At 44.1% G+C, this 19920-nt stretch overlaps 1 protein-coding gene across 7 annotated transcripts in view; it reads left to right on the top strand.

Annotated features, from left to right (window-relative positions):
* LOC148037105 (Thioredoxin family protein) overlaps nucleotides 1–19920 on the top strand; it is an 86208-nt gene that overhangs the window by 30569 nt on the left and 35719 nt on the right. For 4 of the 7 annotated variants that reach the window (XM_087676040.1, XM_087676046.1, XM_087676044.1 and 1 more), the window contains exons 6-11: nucleotides 4842–4922; nucleotides 5020–5069; nucleotides 5192–5261; nucleotides 12700–12823; nucleotides 12913–13029; nucleotides 13506–13598. In XM_087676040.1, the coding sequence (XP_087532166.1) occupies nucleotides 4842–4922; nucleotides 5020–5069; nucleotides 5192–5261; nucleotides 12700–12823; nucleotides 12913–13029; nucleotides 13506–13598 (535 nt within the window). The remainder of the gene's footprint in view (nucleotides 1–4841; nucleotides 4923–5019; nucleotides 5070–5191; nucleotides 5262–12699; nucleotides 12824–12912; nucleotides 13030–13505; nucleotides 13599–19920) is intronic. The other 3 variants (XM_087676041.1, XM_087676042.1, XM_087676043.1) reach the window with 3 other exon arrangements.

The raw sequence follows: 19920 nt of genomic DNA, 5'->3' as shown, positions 1-19920 counted from the left end.
GAAGAGATTAAATTTGTGTATGCTAATGATACTTGGGATCTTGTGTCGTTGCCCAAAGGAAGGAAGCCTCTTCCAAACAAATGGGTCTACAAAGTAAAGATAGTTGATAGGAAATCCAAGTACAAGGCAAGACTGGTTGCCAAAGGGTATGCATAGAAGGAAGGGATTGACTTCCAAGAGGTCTTCTCACCTATTGTGAAGATGACCACTCTACGTGTGCTTTTTGTTGTCACTACTGTATTGGACTTAGAGCTGTACCAAATGAATGTGAAAATATATTTTCTGTGTGGTGATATTGATGAGGAAATCTACATGAAACAGCCCGAGGGCTTCATAGTTTGTGGAAAAGAGCAGGTGTTGTGTAAACAAAAATGCAACTTGTATGGGCTGAAGCAAGCACCACGGCAGTGGTACAAAAAGTTTGGCACTTTGATGCTCTCTCATGGGTTTACACACAGCCATGCAGATCATTGTTTGTACATGAAAAAGGATACAGATGGCAGCTCCATCATACTTGTTTTGTATGTGGATGATATGTTCTAGCTGGGAAAAGAAAGACTGGCTTGGATGCTCTCAAAGATCAACTGAAATCAGCTTTCTCCATGAAAGATTTGGGGAATGCAAAGCATATATTGGGCATGAGGATTTGCAGGGATAGAACACAGAAATTGCTGTTTTTATCTCAAGAAAAGTACATTGAAAAGGTACTGGACAGATTCAACAAGCCAAGCCTTGTGGGGTGCCCTTACCTCCATACTTAAGCTTAGTAAAGCCAACAACCCAAAAGATGAAGGTAGTTCCTTATGCATCAGCTTGTGGCTCTCTTATGTATGCTATGGTTGCTACTCATCCAGCCATTGCTCATGCAGTGGGAGTTGTCAACAGGTTTATGTCAAATCTTGGCAAACCACATTGGGAAGCTGTCAAGTGTATTCTTCGATACCCAAAGGGTACACAAAGAAAGTGTATTTACTATTTGCTATGGGTACGGTGTACTTAGTTTGCAGGGTTATTGTGATGCAAATATGGTAGGCTACTTGAACACTGGCAGGTCCACTAGCGTGTGTCACAGTTGCTGGTGGGGCCGTTACTTGGTTCTCCAGGTTGCAGAACATTGTAGAGTTTGAGTACTACTGAAGTTGAATAGATATCAGCTACTGAAGCTTCTAAGGAAGCTATATGGTTGAGCAGATTTGCAGAGGATTTCGGCATGTTTATGAGTACTCCAGTGTTGGGATGTGATAGCTAGAGTGCTGTGTATCTAGCTAAGAATGCTATGTTTCATGCAGACACAAAGCATATAAATGTGCGATATCACTTTATCAGACAGATTTTGGAAGATGGTCTAATCACATCGACCAAGATCAAAACATAGGACAACCTTGTAGATGTTCTCAGTAAAAGTCTAAACAAGGCTCAGCATGAGCATTGCATACGACTAGTGGGAGTTGGTTAGAGGTTCACTTCGGACCTTTAAGTGGGAGGTTGTTGGGATAATGGCCCTTTATTCACCTCCGTGTATAGTACACGTGTATTATTTACAGGTTGTTGGGATAAAGTCCCTTTATTCACCTTCATGTATAGTGCACGTGTATTATTTAGGTATACATGTGAATGCACCCTTACGTGTCCTAAATATAGATACATTTTATTCTTTGTGTACCAACACATTGTTGGTACACCTAAATCGATTTGTACTCTCTCTCTCTCTCTCTCTCTCTCTCTCTCTCTCTCTCTGACTCACCTGCTCACCCCTCCAGCTGCTAACATCCACAACATTGAAGAGAAGGTGTATGGACTCCCTTAGAGAGCAACCGATAATGACTTTTTCAATATTATGGATAATGTATCACAAGGTATGACAAACTATAAGATAAAATTGTTATTGCATTCTCTTTTATAGCTTGAAGTATCACAAGCACATTGGATGGGAGAGTAGAAGCAGTCATGCAACCATGTAAAAATTAGACATTCTCCTTGCTATGGGGCATCTTACGAGTTTTTGTAGCTATACATAAGTTGTGCAACCTTGGTTAAGAGGAAATACATGCTTTATGATCCTATTTGAAGATTTCATTCATTCCAAATAAATTTGTTTATTCTTCTCTATTTAATTGCAAAGCTCTTCAAACAAGGCTTTTATTTTTGCAAGGGTTGAGGAGATGTATTTGATAGAGGATGAGTCTACAAGCCATATCTAGTTGCTTGCATCTAGAGCAAGAGATTCAGATTCAAGGTTCTCATTAAGAGTGCTATGACAAACGTAAATAACAACCTTGTGGAATACCAGATCCTTGAGGAAAGCAAACAACCCTTTAAAAAAGATTAGGGGGACAAGGAGAGGATCTCCGTAGCCAATGGTTATTATCTTCAAGTGTCATAATTCTAAAATCAAGGAAGAGCAACAACTATAGTGTTTTGCTTTGGAAAAAATTATTACAAATTACTGAAGGCAAAGGTTGTCAAAAAATACCATTGTCAATATTTTGTGTGTGTGTGTTCATAAAAGCTTCGGATGACAAGAAGTTCAACTCCTTGAATCAAAAAAGGCTTTACAACAATGTCATGAAACATTCTTTATATTGCTACAATAATGATGCATCGTAAAAAGGAAAAATCCTTTGGTGTGAGATCTAACTATCATTGCAATAGTTCTCAATGGTGCAATCAACAAAAATCTTGTTGCATAAGGGCCATAATGGTCTATGAATATACTTAAAATACTTTTCAATTGAGATAAAAAAGTACGAGTCATGATGAAGGGACGAGTCAGAAATCTACAAACAAATCACAACCATTAGTTAGTGAGGAGTAACAAACAATAGTTTGTTGTATAAGTGTCAACAACTCATCCCAATCGTTATCACTATCCCATCATTAAAATAATATCACTTGATTAATCATGACTAGTATTGGTTAGAGAGATGATAGCAAGGATAACATAGGCCAAAGGATAGGGGCAAACGAGAGCTACTGTATATATAGGGGGTGTGGAATGAGAGCATAAGAAACAACTACCTTGATGACGTGGCAAACTATATGACCAGGCTGGACAAGCACAAAGCTAGGCTTGTTGCCGAGGATTTCGCACAGAGGGTGGGATTGGATTATTTAGAGTTTCGCACACGGCACATATATCTACTCTTCGGGCTATCTTGACTCTTGTAGCCTCTAGGTTTCCATGTGCATGGAAAGGACCATGTCTACCATTTGTGGTAGGCCATCTATGGCTTGAAGCAAGCTTCTAGGGCTTGGTACCAATGTGTCGATTGGTTCTTCTTTTAGAGTGGCTTTCGCATATTAGACCATGATCCTGACCTTTACCATCAGGTTGAGGGTTAGCAATGTGTCCTGGTCATCCTTTGTGTAGATGATTTGATCATTACAGGGAGTGACTCACAGGAGGTGGATAGGACATCAGAGTTACTTTGCCAAGAGTTCAACATAACAGATTTAGGGAGCCACATGGATGGATTAAAACCCAATTAGGTGTCCTTCCAAGTGAAAACCGTTGCATGTGTATATGCATGCCCCATTTCCACCTCTACTATGAGTGGTGGTTGTGGGCTTCATTGCCACATCTACCACTTGTCCTGAGCAAATTACCTGATATATGGAAACAGTACATTGATCCTGATATTTCAATTTGAGGCTTAATTTTGTCCTCTTCAACAACACCATCGAAGGTGGTTTTCTCCTTGAGTTACCTACCCAAGCGCTGCAAAAAAGGGGACAAAGGGGAACCATTCTTCATCCTGCATGGTTACAATGATCACATATATCATTCATCAGTGAGGGGGAGCTACTCGTCATCCTACATCATTATGATCATCATACATCAGTCATCAACATCCCCATGCCAAGTCATTTGCTACTCATGACCAATCCTGCTGTTGCCACAGTCATTTGCTGTCCATGATTGCTCCAGAAGGCTGGTGCTGCTGCCTGACCACATTGTCATGAACATCATCAACTGCCCACATACTACATTTTGCCATTTTCTATCTGAAATGCAGCTCCTGTTGCTCAAGCTACTGCTACAAATCATCAAGCTACTGCTTTCTACCTAAAGACAGCCAGTGTTGCCCAGATTGCTGTTCCTGCTGCTAGGTTTCTACCCCAGCCTGCAAAATGCAGCTGTTTGCTGCTCCAAACAAAGCTGGTTCTCCCTGCACTGCTGCTATTAGTCAAAACACAGACTTTCATTCCTCATTGGCACCCAAAACAGATTTTTCCTCACAGTCTGGTACACTTGCTTCAAGTGTTGGTTGGCTGCTCACATTTGGTATCCATACGAGTGATAATCTGCTCCACTTGTGCTACCTTTGGCATCATCTGCCTCGAGTTCAGGACCACACATTCTGGACCACTTCTTCAAGCATCCATGTGGCATGACCCTTGTGCGACCCTACTACCACTCTCTGCCTCAAGCCTTCACCTCCTTGTTCCTGCTTCTGCATTGGTTAGAACCTTCACTATGGCTCCTTGTACTAGACTCTATCTCATTCTGTATCTCAGTAGAGGTTCATTGTACTTGTTATTTCAGTTCATCTTTGTTGCACATTTCCTCTATTTTTAGAGCTGAGAATTCAATTGTTATTTGAGGAGTTTCTTCTTTGTGTACTTCATTGGACCAGTTGTCCTCCCAGTTGGCTTCCTTCTTGTCATTTTGGAGATCATAGCTTTGGAGATCCCATAATCCTGTTTGTTGGAATACAGGGAGTATGAGATATAGATTTTTCTTTCTCAGGTATCTATCTTATTAACTTTGGTAGCTTCATTTTTAGGTTTGTGCTAAGCTCCTTATTCATAGATTTAGGTCTTTGTGCTGTACATTCCAGATCTTTTTCACCACAAAATTCACTATCTGAGTCGGTTATATGCTCTGCTAAAGCTCTAGTTAGGCTGCAATATGCTTCAAGGTTACTTCCCTTTTGACTTATGCAACAAAAGCAAGAAAAAGGAATCATCACTATGTTTTCTAATTGTACAAGAATAACAGTATGCTTTGTTTTGCAGATTTCCTTACCTCATTGATCCTAACACTGGGGTATGCTTGTTTGAAAGTGGTGGGTTCTTGTTGCTTATCTTCCTTACATTCATTCTAAGTTCTTTGCACTATAAGGGACAAGGTTCAGTATGTCATGTGCAATGCTGCATTGTCTTAAATAGGTAACTTTACTTGGAACAGGGGACATTGTAAAATATCTGTTCAAAACCTATGGTGGTGGCAAGGATCCCTCTAATGGACTCTTGGAAAGGTTCATGCTTGCCTAACACTTTTCATTTCTTTTTGCTTTAAAGGCTTTAGTTTCATGGAACATAGCTGACCTAGTGGTCACATATTTCAGACATATGTTTGATTCCAAGTGATTCAAAATCTGATTGGGAGGTTGAGATTGGCAAAGCAATATTTGCAAATATCCTTACCTAATTTGCTGGAAGCTATTGAACTTATGACCTCAGGGACGGAACAGGGATAGCGATATCACCTTCTGTCTTCTTTTGATGCATCTATGTGATCTTCCTCGATTGCCATAACTAGATGCTCATTGATTCTGTATTGTGTTACCATTTTAGTGCTTGTGAAGTGTTGAGGCTTATTTGCAACCACATCTTTGAAGATAAATATTTTCCTTGCTTTTCAGTTCTTCATGAAACATCTTAATGATGCCCTTTTTGATGAGTCTAAAAGGAAAGTTGTTTTTATCTCATGTCTAGATACTGAAGTTTTAGAATCAGCAAGTGCACACCTGGCAGCTAACATAAAAAATGGACATGCTTAATTAATAAGCCTCACACCTCTAAGGCTTGAGTCTCATCCTGCAGAAATGAGGTGATTGGTTGAAATAACAGATTTCGTTTTTGTATCTTATTGTGAGGACAGCAATGAGGCTTTTGGATTTTCCTACCAAGCATGTGAATATTCAATTTTGTGATTCTCTTACTTTCTCACTTTAAATGCAGCTGCAAGTTTTATGGAGTTGCTTAGTGTGCTGATGAATGTAATGAATTCCATGAAACATATGGTTGTCAGGTTTTACTTGTGAAACAAGCTGTAAAATGCATTTGCAGCAAAGCATGATGCTTTCAATGGATGATTGCTATTTTGTATCATAAAAAGCAAGTAGGTTATCCATAGGGAAGATGCTGTGATTTCTTTCTTGTTGTTTGCATGATTTAGAGAGCGATAGTTTAGCACGAGGAAGAAGGAACCAAAGCAGGTGAGTTAGCCCTCTGGAATTGGAACAAACAAGGAGGAACATGATTGTTTTCATGATTTAGAGGGTGATAGTTTAGAGGGTGCTAGGGACTTGTGAGGCAATATGATGTCTTTGAGGAGTTCCCACAATTGTTGGTGCTAGGTAAACTATTCTGAGGCAATGTGTCTTCTGCCACTGAGCTAAAAAGGAGGGAATGCCATATGCATTTTACACTAGGGTTGGGCAGTGACAACAATATACTTCTGATACTGGAAGTATAGTTCCTATGAAGACCATGATGTATACCTTGGCATTTGTATACCTTGGCATTGTTATGAGCTTGTAGTCCTGTGAAAGTTTTGTGTGAGCCATGGTGCACATAGGTCAAATTGTTACAGGACCACTTTGTTGCTGAATGATAGGCTAATAATAAAGCTTGCTGTGTGATCTGAGAGTGAGGTTTTAGCAGGCAGGATGAGAGAAAGATGGAGAGAGCTGTTGTGATTCACAAACCAGCATTGCATGAACTTATTTGATGACTAATTGATTAATCCTCAGGAAGTTTGGCTCATGCCCACCACATCGCACACTTCCTTGGTCTGAGCCCCTATTTGTACCCATTGTCTTGTGTGAAGCCAAGATGACCGGTAATTATGGTTTGTAAGAAATTTCTCCCATATGTTTAGTCAGATTGCTCAGACACTTGAAGATCACCTTGCTCCCCTTTCTCAAAATAAGAGGTCTTGTATATGATGCGATATAGGCTCTTGCTGAATCTTGTGCCTTCCTGTACTGCTTATATTCTGAGAAGAGAATATAATGAAGTACAGTCTAGTTGGGGTTGAGTTCAAAGCAAAATCAATTTGGGAGGGATGGGAGAAAGAAACAATGTCCACCGGAGGGGGAGGGGGACACACCACTAGGGGTTATAATCTTGTATTGTGAAGGAAAGGCTATGGTAAAGGTATGAATGAACAGATTTTGAAGCTCTTGTTAATGGCATGAGTGACTGAGTCCCCTTGAAGCTGATCCCAATGGCTTGGAGTGGATGATGGATGACTACATCTACGATATGGTGTCATATACAAAAGGATCTCAGCTGAAAGATTGTGTTAGTTGGGCAAGCAACATTAGACCGTGTTTCACAGCACACCCAAAGTTGCGCTGAAGGCATACTTTGGTTAGCTCATACTGACCTTAGTGACCAGTCACCCACATTGTCTTTGACAAATGTGCGCAGTTACCAAAAAGTTGTCTTGTTCCGTGTTTTGAGGTTTCGTTTCCTGTTTCGTTTTGTTAGCTATCTTGAGGTTTCAAGGTTTTGAAAGATATTACTTATAATAATTAAAATCATTATGTATTAGTAACATTAGAGAAAAAAAAAGAAGATCCATATGTAGTATTATTAGAGGAAGAAAACATGTCCATAAAATGAAAATGCTCATTCCAATTAGATCCTAGTCAAAAGTCAAAAGCCTAAAACTAGAACATCCATTTCGGCTACTGATTTAGCAACTAGCATTCCTAGCTCACAAATTAAAATATATAGGCTACAATATACATATAATACATAATATTAAGTGAAAGTGAAACTGATGTTCATGAGTGAAAACCTTATGAGGAGGCATTTTCGCTTGAGATGATAAGTAGGAAGAGGTACGGGGCCAGGGGGCAGCCTTGTTGGACCGATCTCTCCAGTCGAAACTCCTCCCCTTGCCTACCACCTATGAGAACCCTGTTGGTGGCCGATCTGTAAAGTGTGGCAACCTCGCGAATCCAAGCCTGGGGGAAACCCAACCTTCCCATGGTGCCCTCTAGGAAATCCCAGTCCACCTTATCATAAGCTTTCTCGAAATCCAAGAGTAGTACGGCCAGTCTTTGCCCACTGTGCTGAGCCCACTCTGTCACCTCAAAGAAGGTGAATACATTGTTTAGGATACTCGTATCCTGGACAAAGCCTGTCTGTGTATCATGGATGATGTCTGGCAGCACGGGATGTAGTCGCCTACCAATCATCTTTGCCAGTGTCTTATAAGCCACTGACAATAAGGTGATCGGTCTCCATTGGGAAAGCTCCAATCGGTCTCCCCCTTTGGGGAGAAGATTGATAAGGCCTGTCGAAAGGCTCCCTGGCATCTGGTCCTGAAGTGAAGATCTCTTGGAAGGCCATCAGTAGGGGGTCCTTCACCACTTCCTAGTAGGTAGTAAAGAAGGCCTTAAAGAGGCCATCCTTTCCTAGGCATTTCTGCCCGTCCTGTGTATGGAAAGCCTCCTCTAGTTCCTTCTCTTTGAAGGGGGCTAGGAGGGGGCGTTCCATCTCCTCTGTGACAAGGGACGAGATGTGATCCCATACCTGCTGCCTACATCGCTGTCCTCTAGCTGAGGCTGTCTCCTGGTGGAAAAGGCGCCTATAGTAATCAGTGGCAATCTCCATCACCTCATCTGGGGTTGAACGAGTTCTCCCATACTGATCTCGAAGGCTGTGTATCTGCACTCCTAAGGTGCGAGGCTGGTGCACTTGAAAAAACTCCCTGCACATCGTGTCCCCCTTCCGTGCCCAAAAAGCTGCTGAGGTGCAAAAAGAGAACTCAGAGCTCTTATCCTCTAGGCTAGCAATGGCTGCTCGCGCTCTCACCTCTTGTGCGTGGAGGATGGGATTGCTTGGTGCCTCTTGTAGTAATCTCTGCGTGGCTGCAAGGTCTCGCCGGAGCTCTCTCTTCACCTCCCATCTTTGCTGCCTGGCCTGTATGGCTGCCTCTTGGCAGATGTTGCTCGACTTGGCTAGGACCTCTGCAATCTCCTCTGCGATCCGGTCCCTCCTACTCCACTCGCTAGTCTAGAGCTGCTCTATCTGCCTCGTCACCTCCTTCCTCCTATAGATCGAGTTAGGGATCCTACAAGATCGAGTGTCTAGGGCAGATGCTGGGGGATCTAGTGTCAGGAGAACCGGGCAGTGATCAAACAACGTGGTCCCCGCCAACTGCCCAATCTGGCCCCCATGAGAGCCTCCCCACTCTCCCACATAAAACCTGTCCAACTGCTCCAGTAGGTCTCCACCTAGCCGCCTGTATCCCCAAGAGAAGTCCAGCGACCTCTCCCTCTTGTGGAAGGCAGGGTCTCTCCAGGCATCATGTGCACCTACTGCCAATAGAAATACCTCCCATGCCTCCTGCTGCTCCTCGGTCATGGCCTGATAGTTTATGCCTCTGTCCTGTTGGTCCTCCAAAGCCTCCAAGTTGTTGAAGTCTCCTGCAACGATCCAGGATTCCACCTCTGGGAGTCCATCCGTGATCTCCACCCAGAACTTGCTACGTGCCCCCTAACGTCCGTAGGGGCATAGACGTTGAGGACTCCCAAGCACGAGTCCCCAATATCCAGTCTGATCCATAGAACCCTCCCTGCCACTATTGTCCCGTGGTCTCGTACACAGGTGGTGAGACTCGGGCCAATAGAGGTGCATACGCCTCCACTCCTGCCGTGGGCGCCTATGGCGTGCTCCGAGTAAGTGTGCGAGCTGCGTGGGAGTACCTTCCCTACTCGCTGGGCCTGGGAGGGGGTGAGCTTGTGCTCCTGTAAAAGTAAAATGTTGATCCATCCGGTAAGGGCAGACTGCAGCTCCTGTTGAACAATCAACTTCGTGGATCCACGTGCCCCACTATAGTGGAGGCTATTCACATTCTAGGATGCAAGGTGTAAGCTCATGGGAAAACCTGCGACGACTGACCGAACAAACATCTATTCGGTGTGGAAGCTGCTGACGAGGATGAGAAACTATGGGGCATGCAGGTACCGCTTTGCTGTAGGTCTGGACGGCGAACTCCAGTCCCCTATGGTAGCCCTTGAACGGACCATAGGGGTGATAGATGCTCCAGGTGGTACAATCAATGCATCTATCAGCCACATTGAGAGTCGTGACTTCGTGCACTAGTAGAAACGGGCCGCTTGTGCTAGGGGCCACTCAATCACATCCCTTGGAGCCCTCCACTGTGGAGGGGCTCGAAAGATAATGCTCAAGTGTGGGACCTCGGTACTAGCCCACCAGTTAATGTCTATCATGCTACCAAGCCATTGCTGTGCAAACAGTGTTTGTCCTTCTTCCCCCATCCACTGGGAGATGTGGTCCGCCACCTGACTCTTCATCTCCTCTATTTGTGTCGTCGTCTAATCCCCTGAGTGAGAGGACTGAAAGAAGAAAGAGTAGTTTGGTCCATCCGATGGTGCTAGTAGATGGATCTTGCCCCTCCTTGACTTGCAAACCACGAAGATCCCCAACTCTAGAGGTAGTGGGAACACTCTGCGCCTTGCAACTCTCAAGTAGGACCACGGGCCATTGCGGAAAAATTCCTGTGGCAACAGATGTGCCTGTTTTGGGAAGGTGTGACGGGCGATAGGGGTAGATGAGCTAGTGGTTGTGTGGCAGGGGGAAGACTGCTGGTGCAAGGAGGATGTAGGTGTGTGTGGCTCATCCCCTCCTGTGGGATGAGCGGGAGTGGGTCTGGGGGGGATCACTTGCAATGGGTGTGGATCAGGGGGGGTGCTCGGCAGGGGAGATGGTGGGGGGGAAGAGGGTCGAGGGATGGTCGGAAGTATGTGGCGGGTGTGGGGGGGCTGGTGGCCCTGGAAGGGGGGGGGGACTGTGGGCCAGGGTCAATGGGGGGAGCTTGGGAGGTGGTGGAGGGTGGGTGTGGGAACTGTGGGATCTCAGGTGGGGTAGTTTGTGGTGCGAGTGGTGGTTGTGGGGGATTGCGATCCTGCCGGGTGGGACGGGCAGGGGGGGGGGCTGCGGAGTGCTCTGCCAAGGGGGCGTCGCTCGCTGTCCTGCGCCCTGCTGTCGAGGCTGCGACTGAGGCGCTGGCTGCGGCCCCCCCTGCCGTCTCCCTCTCTGTCATCTTTGGACCCATGTGAAGCTGCCGACGTCCACCTATGGGCCCGTCACCAGAGCCGCCTTGGCCGCGAAACGCGTACAGTCTACTGCGTGATGTCCAAAGTCATGGCAGCGTAGGCACTGCCTTGGTTGCCCAGTCACAATGACCTGCTGTCTAAAGAAGTGACCTCCAGCCTCGATCTCTAGGAACTTTGGTATACTTTTTGTGTTTTTCACCGCCACTCGTACCTTTGGGACTTCTGCAGCTGTCATTGCATCTGCGAAGGAAGCAGGAGAACTGTGCCAAAAAACTGTCCAAAGTCCTCTACTATAACTGGCAGTATTCTATCGCCAGTCTAGGAAAAAGTAGGGTGAATGGATGTCTGAGAAAACTATTGTGGAGCGCAAATGACTCCACTATGAAGCCGCTATACCAAGGAACCATGTAGATGACCCCCTTCGTGGAGGCATAGGGAGAGCTCTCCACCAACTCACGGGCTGCGTCTGCAGAGGTGAGTCGAACCATGAAGATCCCTCGGCCCATTAGCACTGCCTCCAAGATCTGCGCTGTGCCAATGTGCAGCGTGGAGTGGAGCCAGTTCCGTAGCTGGGCTGTCGATGGGGAGTGTCCAACGACCTGACCAAAGATCGCTGTCTCTTTCAGCTCCAACTCTGTGGCCCAGACGGCCAAGAGCTGTTCCTCAGAGAGGATGATGCGCAAGGTGTTTGACTGGGGGGCACTTGTAGAATGCGCCGGCGTTTGACTAGAGGTTTCCATTGCGTGCCCCAACAGAGGACCTACTACTCACGTTGCTGCGCTGTTGGAGGAGGGGGGGGGGGGTTATGTTGCCGCAGAGGAAGGGAGCAACTGGAGGGGAGGAGAAATGATGGCAAGGAGGAGGGTGGGGGTGGGAGAAGCTTGTTTACACGGTGGGGGAAGTGTTGGACCCTGCTGTAATCCAGCTCGTGTCGAGGCGGGGGGGGGGGGGGGGAGTGCGGAGGGGCGGTGAAATAGATCCTTAGGCAGGAGGCCACATTGCGGGTTCAGGCGGGTGGACAAGTTTTCAGATGGGGCGGCAGAATTGTGTCTGCAGCGGGGGAGGTGAGGCGTGCAGGGGGGGGGAGAGGGGCAGGCGGCTTGGTGTTGGGCAGGGACTGACGGGGGGCGCTGAGAGAAGGACAGAGGGGGGGGTTGCGCTGCGCGCTGGGGGGAAGACGGGGGGTCGTGCTGGGGAGAGACGGGGGGCAGGTGGCACAGAAGGCGGGGGGGGGGGGGGGAATGGTGGGGAGCAGGCGGCGCACGCCATGGGTCAGTGGGGGGGGTGCACTGGCAATGTCGGGGGAGATGGAGCAGCGGCGGGATGGTAGGAGCGGTAAGTATAAACCTGATAGATATAGCTTTGTGGTACCACAAAATAGGTTGGCCAATAACCAAATAAACAATAAAGGGATCACCCACAAATGAAGGCATGGGAGCCTATGAACCTGTGATATAACCACTTCTAACAGTATGCACAGATGAGTAGTTGTGCATGTTGACATTTGGTATATTACTGCAGTTGTAAAAGGCATTTATTTGACTTTTTGAAATGTTAATCTTTTTTTAAATATTACGATTCCATTCTTCTGCAGCACAATCTTTACTGGATGGGTACCCACTTTACTCCGAGCAGGTCGTGGAATGAGTAGATGGCAGGCTGCGACTTCCAATATTCCGGAGAAGAAACTTGAACTGTATTCATATGAAAACAATCAGGTCTGTTTGAAACAAGTTAATCTGGTTATGTTCTAATGGTTGATTGGTTTTGTCTATTGAGGTATTGAAGCCACTATTGATAATGGCAGTTTGCAAGGATAGTTCGTGAAGCATTATGTGAGTTAGAACTAGCATACACACTATATAATGTCGGATTTGGCACAAGCAATGCTGCTAAGCTGGAAAAGCTTCAGGGGTCAACAAAGGTAATATCCTTTCAAACCAAAAGGTATGAATCAATAGCTGTGAGAGTTAGGTCTGTTTCACTTCAGGCTTGCATGAATGCCTTGATTTTTCTAAGGTAACTGGTTTACTGCTATAAGAACTGCTAGATAGTCATTAGAGTCTTTTCATTGCTTTTAGGAATCAATTCCACTAGTTCCTCAAGAGTTCTTAGAGCAAGGTGGTTGGGCTGCTCTTCAAGGTGAAGCCTTTTGTGGACTCAACCACTTGCAGGTTGCTTGAACAGCATCCCATTCACCTTTGCTTAAAGAGCCCTTGAAGTACTTGTGGCATGAATATTCAAAGGCAAAAAAATATTAGGCAAGTCAGAAAAATTTGGACCTCCAACAGACTGGGATCCTACAACATGTCGGGTTTGATTGTCTCCTAGTGCATTGAAGGTCTAGCTCAATTTGAGGTCCAAATTCTACTGATTTGCCTAATTTTTCATTGCCTTTAGATGTTCATGCCACAAGTAACTCAAGGGCTCTTTGAGCAAGGTGGTTGGGGTGCCCTTCGAGCAACCTGCAAGTGGCTGGGTCCTCCATGCAAGGTTTCACTACTTTGCTCAAGCTTAAGTTGAAAGCCTTCAAGTTGATGCTATTCAAGAAGAATAGTTATTCTATCCTCTCTAATATTTTTAAAGACATGCAGTTGGAAGAAAGAAACTTAAATAAGGAATTTACCCTGCGTCAAGCATAGGATATTTGTTCCATCTTCTCTTGTTAATGTTAAGTGAACATACTTGGAGGAAGAAACATAAAATAAAGAGTATACCCTGCCCCAAGCAACTTTGCTGCTTCTCTTGAAATTCATTTCCTTGCATGGTATTTGTTGAAACTGGCCTTCAATGTGACCAAAGGCTAGTGAAACATAAACTAACAAGCACGCTCAACCAAACTGGACATTCAGCAAGCAATGAACGCACAATTGTGGGCTAGAATGCTCCTACAATGAAGAGACGACTTGTTGGCCCCAAAACCTACTAGCTTTGGCGATATTTCTATAATTTATTGAGGACCTTGCCAAAGTGCAGTACGAAAGCTGAAGCTCAGCTGGTACTTGCGCTAGGCTAGTATCCAGTAGTGACTACTAGCTCGAAGACTATTTTTGGCAATACCAAACCAGTGCATCTATCAAGTCATTTTAATTGAATTATAGATGACTGGAATTTTATTCTAGAGGCTGAATTTTGCACGGGTGGGTTTGCCACTTGGCATTCATTCGTGATTGGTGCCATGCAAAGCTCGGAAGGGGCATTTTGAGCAGTTTGGGGGCCAAAGACAGAAGCTGATCAATAATTGGGAGCAATTGACAGCAGATGAACCCTAATCCGGGCAGTTTGACAGCAGCAGGTGACCTGATCTCAGCATCAATCTGGGGCTGGTGACAGCATCTGGGACACCATTTAATACAGGTGACAGAAGCAGGACGACACCATTTTGATGCACTTGTCCTGATTTGGAGCACATTTTGAAGCAGGCCACCTGTTTTTGGGTGTCAATTTGGACTGGTAATTATTTGGGGGACATCAAAACAGTAATTTTTCTCTTCTACCACTTCTCTCTCCTTCATGCCTGATGCATGCACAAGAAACTTGATGGGCTGGGGTCTCAAATTTGTACCTGAAGTATTAGTGTTGATGTTTTGCTGATCCTAGGCTTATAATCGGCAAGGATTAGGGTTTGCATGACTGCCTTAGGAAGTGCGCATGCATGCTTCAGTGATTTGTGAAAGTTGCTGCTGTAGATTCAATTAGTGGACAACAGATTTGGGTGAAATATGGTGGTCTACAATAGGGCTGATTTATATGCAATGGAGAAGATTCAATTTTGCTCTCTAGGATGTGCAATTAAGGGGCAAATGGAAAATTGGGGTGCTGGCTGTAAAGGACAGCAAGTGAATCGAAAAGTGTGAAGGATTGAGCCTTGATTTGGTGGAATTGAAGGGGATTTCAGTTGAGGGGATTCAGAATTCTCAATCTTGTATCCTGGGGAAGATTTCAGTTTAAGGAATTTGGAGGGATTTCAAATTCTTGGCCCGATCTTCCCAATTTCAGAGATTTGGTCTGTCCTTGTTGTAACTCATCAATTTCTGGAATTAATGTGAAAGAAAATACCGCAAGAGGTGATCTCCTAAGAAATCTAGTGAATGCTAGGCTTCCTTGGTGTAGGTGTAACGGACTGTAGCGTCCCTAGGAAAAGTTCCTCCTAAGGCTTCTAGCTTGGAAGAAGACCCCCTAACAATAAGCTTAACCGATCAAGGTTGCATTTTGTTCGCATATGGTACGCTTCATATGCTACCGTACTGTACAGGTCTCGTGTGTTTGAACTGTATTTAACAAAATGATTGTTTTAAAGTGGTTGTTGGTGCTTTTTTTTCGAAACAATGACAGTTTTTTTTGTTGTTACAACTTCAAACTTGTAAAGTTTCTCTCTTTCAAACCTCATCTACTCTTTCATACTGCTCCCTCATCTCTTCTCCCTCACGTAAGCCCTTATAAAAAGGCAGCCCCTAGACCCAATCTCATCACACTAATCAGCCTCCGTCTTCTTCAATCTCCCTCTCTTGAGCTCAAGCCTCCATTCAAGCTTCATCACCCTACTCTCTCACTTCCTCTCGCTCTTTCTCCCCCTCTCTCTTTCCCTCACCTTCTCTTCCTCTCCTCTCCCTCTCCCTCTCTCACCCCTCCTCTCTCTCTTTCAAGTTTCATTCATACATATTACACCTGCTCCCTCTCCCTCTCCCTCTCCCTTTCCCAAATCCCTCTTCCTCTCTCCCTTCTCCTTTCTCCTCATTCTTCTCTGCAATGCCTAGGGCTCTTCATGGATTTTTGTTTCTACACCACAAATCTTGAGAAAGCCACGGGCAAGTCAAATTGCTATCGTTGGACTGACAAGTTTTGTGGAAAGACAATGACAAGTAGTGTGATGAGACTCATCATTCACTTGACCAAGGCGGGTGGTGCAACCCATGTTCTTAAATCCCTCAATTTGTAGCCAATGATATCATGAAGTACTTCTCTCTCTCCAATTAAACTGGCAATGTGTCATTGAGTGTGGCAAAGGATCAAGAGGAGGTGGTCTCCCTTGACATGGAAGTGGATACTTCAAAAACTCCTAGTCCTAGTCCACGCCTCAACAGCCTCAGCCTTTGTCACCATCGTCAGAAACAAAAGCCCATGTAGGCAAGCTTTGCTACAAGAAGCTACAGGTGGTATTTTTGATCCTTTGTTTTTTAAAAAAAAAGAGAGGCAAAGCAATGCAGAGATAGAGGTTTTATTTACTATCATCAAGTGCAATCGCCCATTCCATCCGCTTTGCGTAGATAGGTGGAAAAGAATGATCAAAGATATTGTCATGGTTGGTCCATGAGAAGGGTAATATGATGTTATGTACAAAGGCATGTAGACCAAAAAGCTCAATGAGGATAGGGAGAATTGACAAATCTCTTGAGCACATGCGTGCCGAATGGGCAAAGTATGGTTGCACCATACTTTTCGATAGATGGAGTAATAGGAAGAAATGAGGTATCATCAACATCCTCATTTCTTTATCTTTGGGTACATATTTCCTGTAGGCTGTGCATGTAGGTCAAAGAGGATGAAGAAGACAAGGGTCTTTCATATACACATATTGCGATAAGCTATTATTGAGATAATCTTAAAAATCAAAGTTATCTTTTAGTATTTAGTATATAATTCATTATTCATTTTATGTTTCAATTTTTATTTTTTAGAATCTAGATGCCTTATCATTCTTGTATCTCCTCTAAATTCTATCTCTTATCTCCTCATTCATGAATCATGATTTACGTATCCCAATACCTCTTCTATATTCATAAATCTCTCTCTCTTTTCCTTCATCTATATCCTAAAATTTACCTACCTTCTCTTTCACTTGTATCATGTAGGTTGGTGTGGCCAACATGGTGCAAGTGGTCATTGACAATGCTTCTAATTGTTGGAGGATGGGACGCTTGCTTGAAATGGAGGATGGGATGCTTGCTTAAAGTGGAGTTTCCATCCATTGTTTGGACTTTGTATGCCACCCATTGCACTGACCTTCTAATGGAAGACATGGGGTCACTTGATCGGGTGGAAAAGATTGATGGGGATGCTTGCCTTATTGTTAATTTTATCACAAAGAAGGTAAAGGTCTTGGCCATTTTCTATACTTAGTGATGAAGAGCTAAAGAAGCCCTCTAAGACTCGTTTTGCTACCATGTGATTGCTTTTAGAGCGACTATATAATGTGCAAAACAAAATTCAGCAAGCCATGGTTTTCAAGGAGTTCAAGGCACGATTGGAAGAGGAGCCACTCTCAAGTGTGGAAGAGGGGAAAGCCATTTAGAGGCTTTCCTTGAGAGAGGCATTTTGGTATGATATACAATCATTGGCCATAGCTAGCACCCCTTTATATAAGGTTTTACATTTAAGTGACATCGAGAGCGCCACCTTGAGGCTTCTCATTCACTTTATGGGAGAGGCCATTGAGAAGATTGAGTGATATTGAGCTAAATTATCATTAGTCTTCATTAAACAGTCCCAAAACTTATGTTAATTAATGAATTCTAACAATTTCTTATAAATGGGAGTGGTTCGAGTGAGTTTTAGTGTCCCACATGTAAACTCTAATTTGGGAAGCCCCAAACTTTCTTTAAATAGACAGCTTTCCCTTCCACTTAATTCAATCTTGGCTTGCAGATTGTAGGAGCTTCATTGTCAACACTATGTTTGTGGAAGATATCTCAATTGCAACTGCATGTCATCATCTTCCACCTTCTCGCGTCCGTCTCTCAGCCTTTCTTTCCAATTTGCTGTCCACCTCAGTTATCAACTATCGCCAAACAGTCCCAAAATCCGCGTTTGCTGTTGGTGACTTGTCTATTGTGCATGGCTACTGTGGGCAACCCCCTAGCTGGCTGCGTTTTGATATTGTCTGCTCGTCTTCATTAGAAAACTTATGCTTTGCTGCTCCACAACTTAGCCAGGCTGCCATGTCATTTTGAAAATTGGCATTTTGTTTTCTTATCTCCTCTGCTTGTCTTTGATATCCACATTGTTGTGTTTGCTGCTTCTAGATGTCTTCGGAGGTTGCCTTGTTGCATTTCGGGATTTGCTAGAATATGATACACTCTCCAGCTCATTACCTTTGCCTTGGTTCTTCAGATACCAAAGTTTGAGGTAGAATATTTATTCACTATATAGTGTGTTTGCTATATTCAGCATCGTACTATTTAGATTTATTCATTCCAAATTATTCATGGTGTTCATTGTGTGTGAGTTACCCTAACCCTAACTATTATCTATATCAGTTTGTGCTTTGTTGCACGGTTGTATTTGTATTTTTTGCAATAGGGCATTTCTTTACATGATATTAAAGCTAGAAACTCTCTAAAGAAACCTAGGCCTTTGATATGAAAGCCCTTCGTAAGAAGCAAGAACAATAGGAGGGCAAGATGACTTTGAATACTACATCACCTCTTAATTCTCTTGAGCCAAATTCATTGAGAAACAAGCAGCAGCGGGTCTTACGACTGGCTCCGCAAGGTTCCGACATGGTTGGAGAGACATTGGACTACCATGGAGTTGAAAGACCCTATGAGATTTCAAGAGTCGAGTACAATCTCATTCTTATATATCGGGCTCAACAACAACTTTAAGGTAAATCTGAGTTTCCCCTTTAGATTCGGTGCACTAGTCCAATGATTTTGCAAGAAGGACAGAAGCTCCACAAGGGACTGGCTATCCTGTCATGGACACATGCACGGAGTTCAAATCATTTATCTCTTTTCCATCTACATCTACATCATTCACTATGTTCTCTTTCATCTATGCCATTCATATCTCCTCCCAAATTTATTCCTATGCCAAGTCTGTAGTTTGTTTTTGCTCAATCTTTTGATTCTACTTTCTCACTTTTGCAAAATTTTGGTGATTCTCATGAAGAAGGTGTAGAGTCGAAACGGAAGCAGATAGAGAAAGAGAGCTGAGAGTAGGCACAGTAATTAAGGAGTTCAATCACTCAGAGCTGAACAGTGTTCGAGAGTGATAGTGTGAGAGTGAGTCGTCGGATAGGTGTGTACGAGTGTCGTACACACAAAGAATAAAAGAATGTATTTATACTTAGGGTACGGTACACTTAATCCCATTAGGGTGGGTTCACATGTGTGAAGTAAAATATACACAGGAGTGCGTAAAGGGCCTTTATACCCAACAACCTCCCACTTAAAGATCCTAAGCGAACCTTTAACCAACTCCCATAAGTCTAATGCAATGCTCATGTCGAGGCTTTGCAAGACTTTAGTGAGAACATCTGCAGGGTTATCCTGTGATTTGATCTTAGTCAGGGTGACTAGACCATCATCCAGAACCTGCTTGATAAAATGATACCGAACATCAATATGTTTGGTACGTGCATGAAGCATGGCATTCTTAGCCAAGCATATAGCGCTCTGGCTATCACATCTAAGTACAGGTGTTTTGGTGGGCAGCCCAAAATCCTTAACCAAACGACCAAGCCAAACTATTTTCTTTTGAAGCTTCAATGGCTGAAATATATTCAGCCTCAGTGGTAGAGAGTGCTACTATTTTTTGCAATCTAGAGCACCAAGAAACCGCCCCACCTGTCAAGGTAAAGATATACCCGCTAGTAGACTTGTGAGTATCCAAGTCACCTGCCATGTCTGCATCACAATACCCTTGCAGATCCAACGTACCCTTGCCGTAGCAAATACATTTTCTTTGTGCGCCCTTAAGGTACCATAAGATACATTTCATTGCTTCCCAATGTGCTTTGCCAAGATTTGACATGAACCTACTTACAACTCCTATTGCATAAGCAATGTCAGGTCTAGTGGCAACCATAACATAG

This window comes from Lygodium microphyllum, chromosome 4 (assembly GCF_053477565.2).
Source record: "Lygodium microphyllum isolate KBCC chromosome 4, Lygodium_microphyllum_v1.1.10, whole genome shotgun sequence".
NCBI lineage: Eukaryota > Viridiplantae > Streptophyta > Polypodiopsida > Schizaeales > Lygodiaceae > Lygodium > Lygodium microphyllum.
This window is presented reverse-complemented; position numbering and strand designations above follow the sequence as displayed.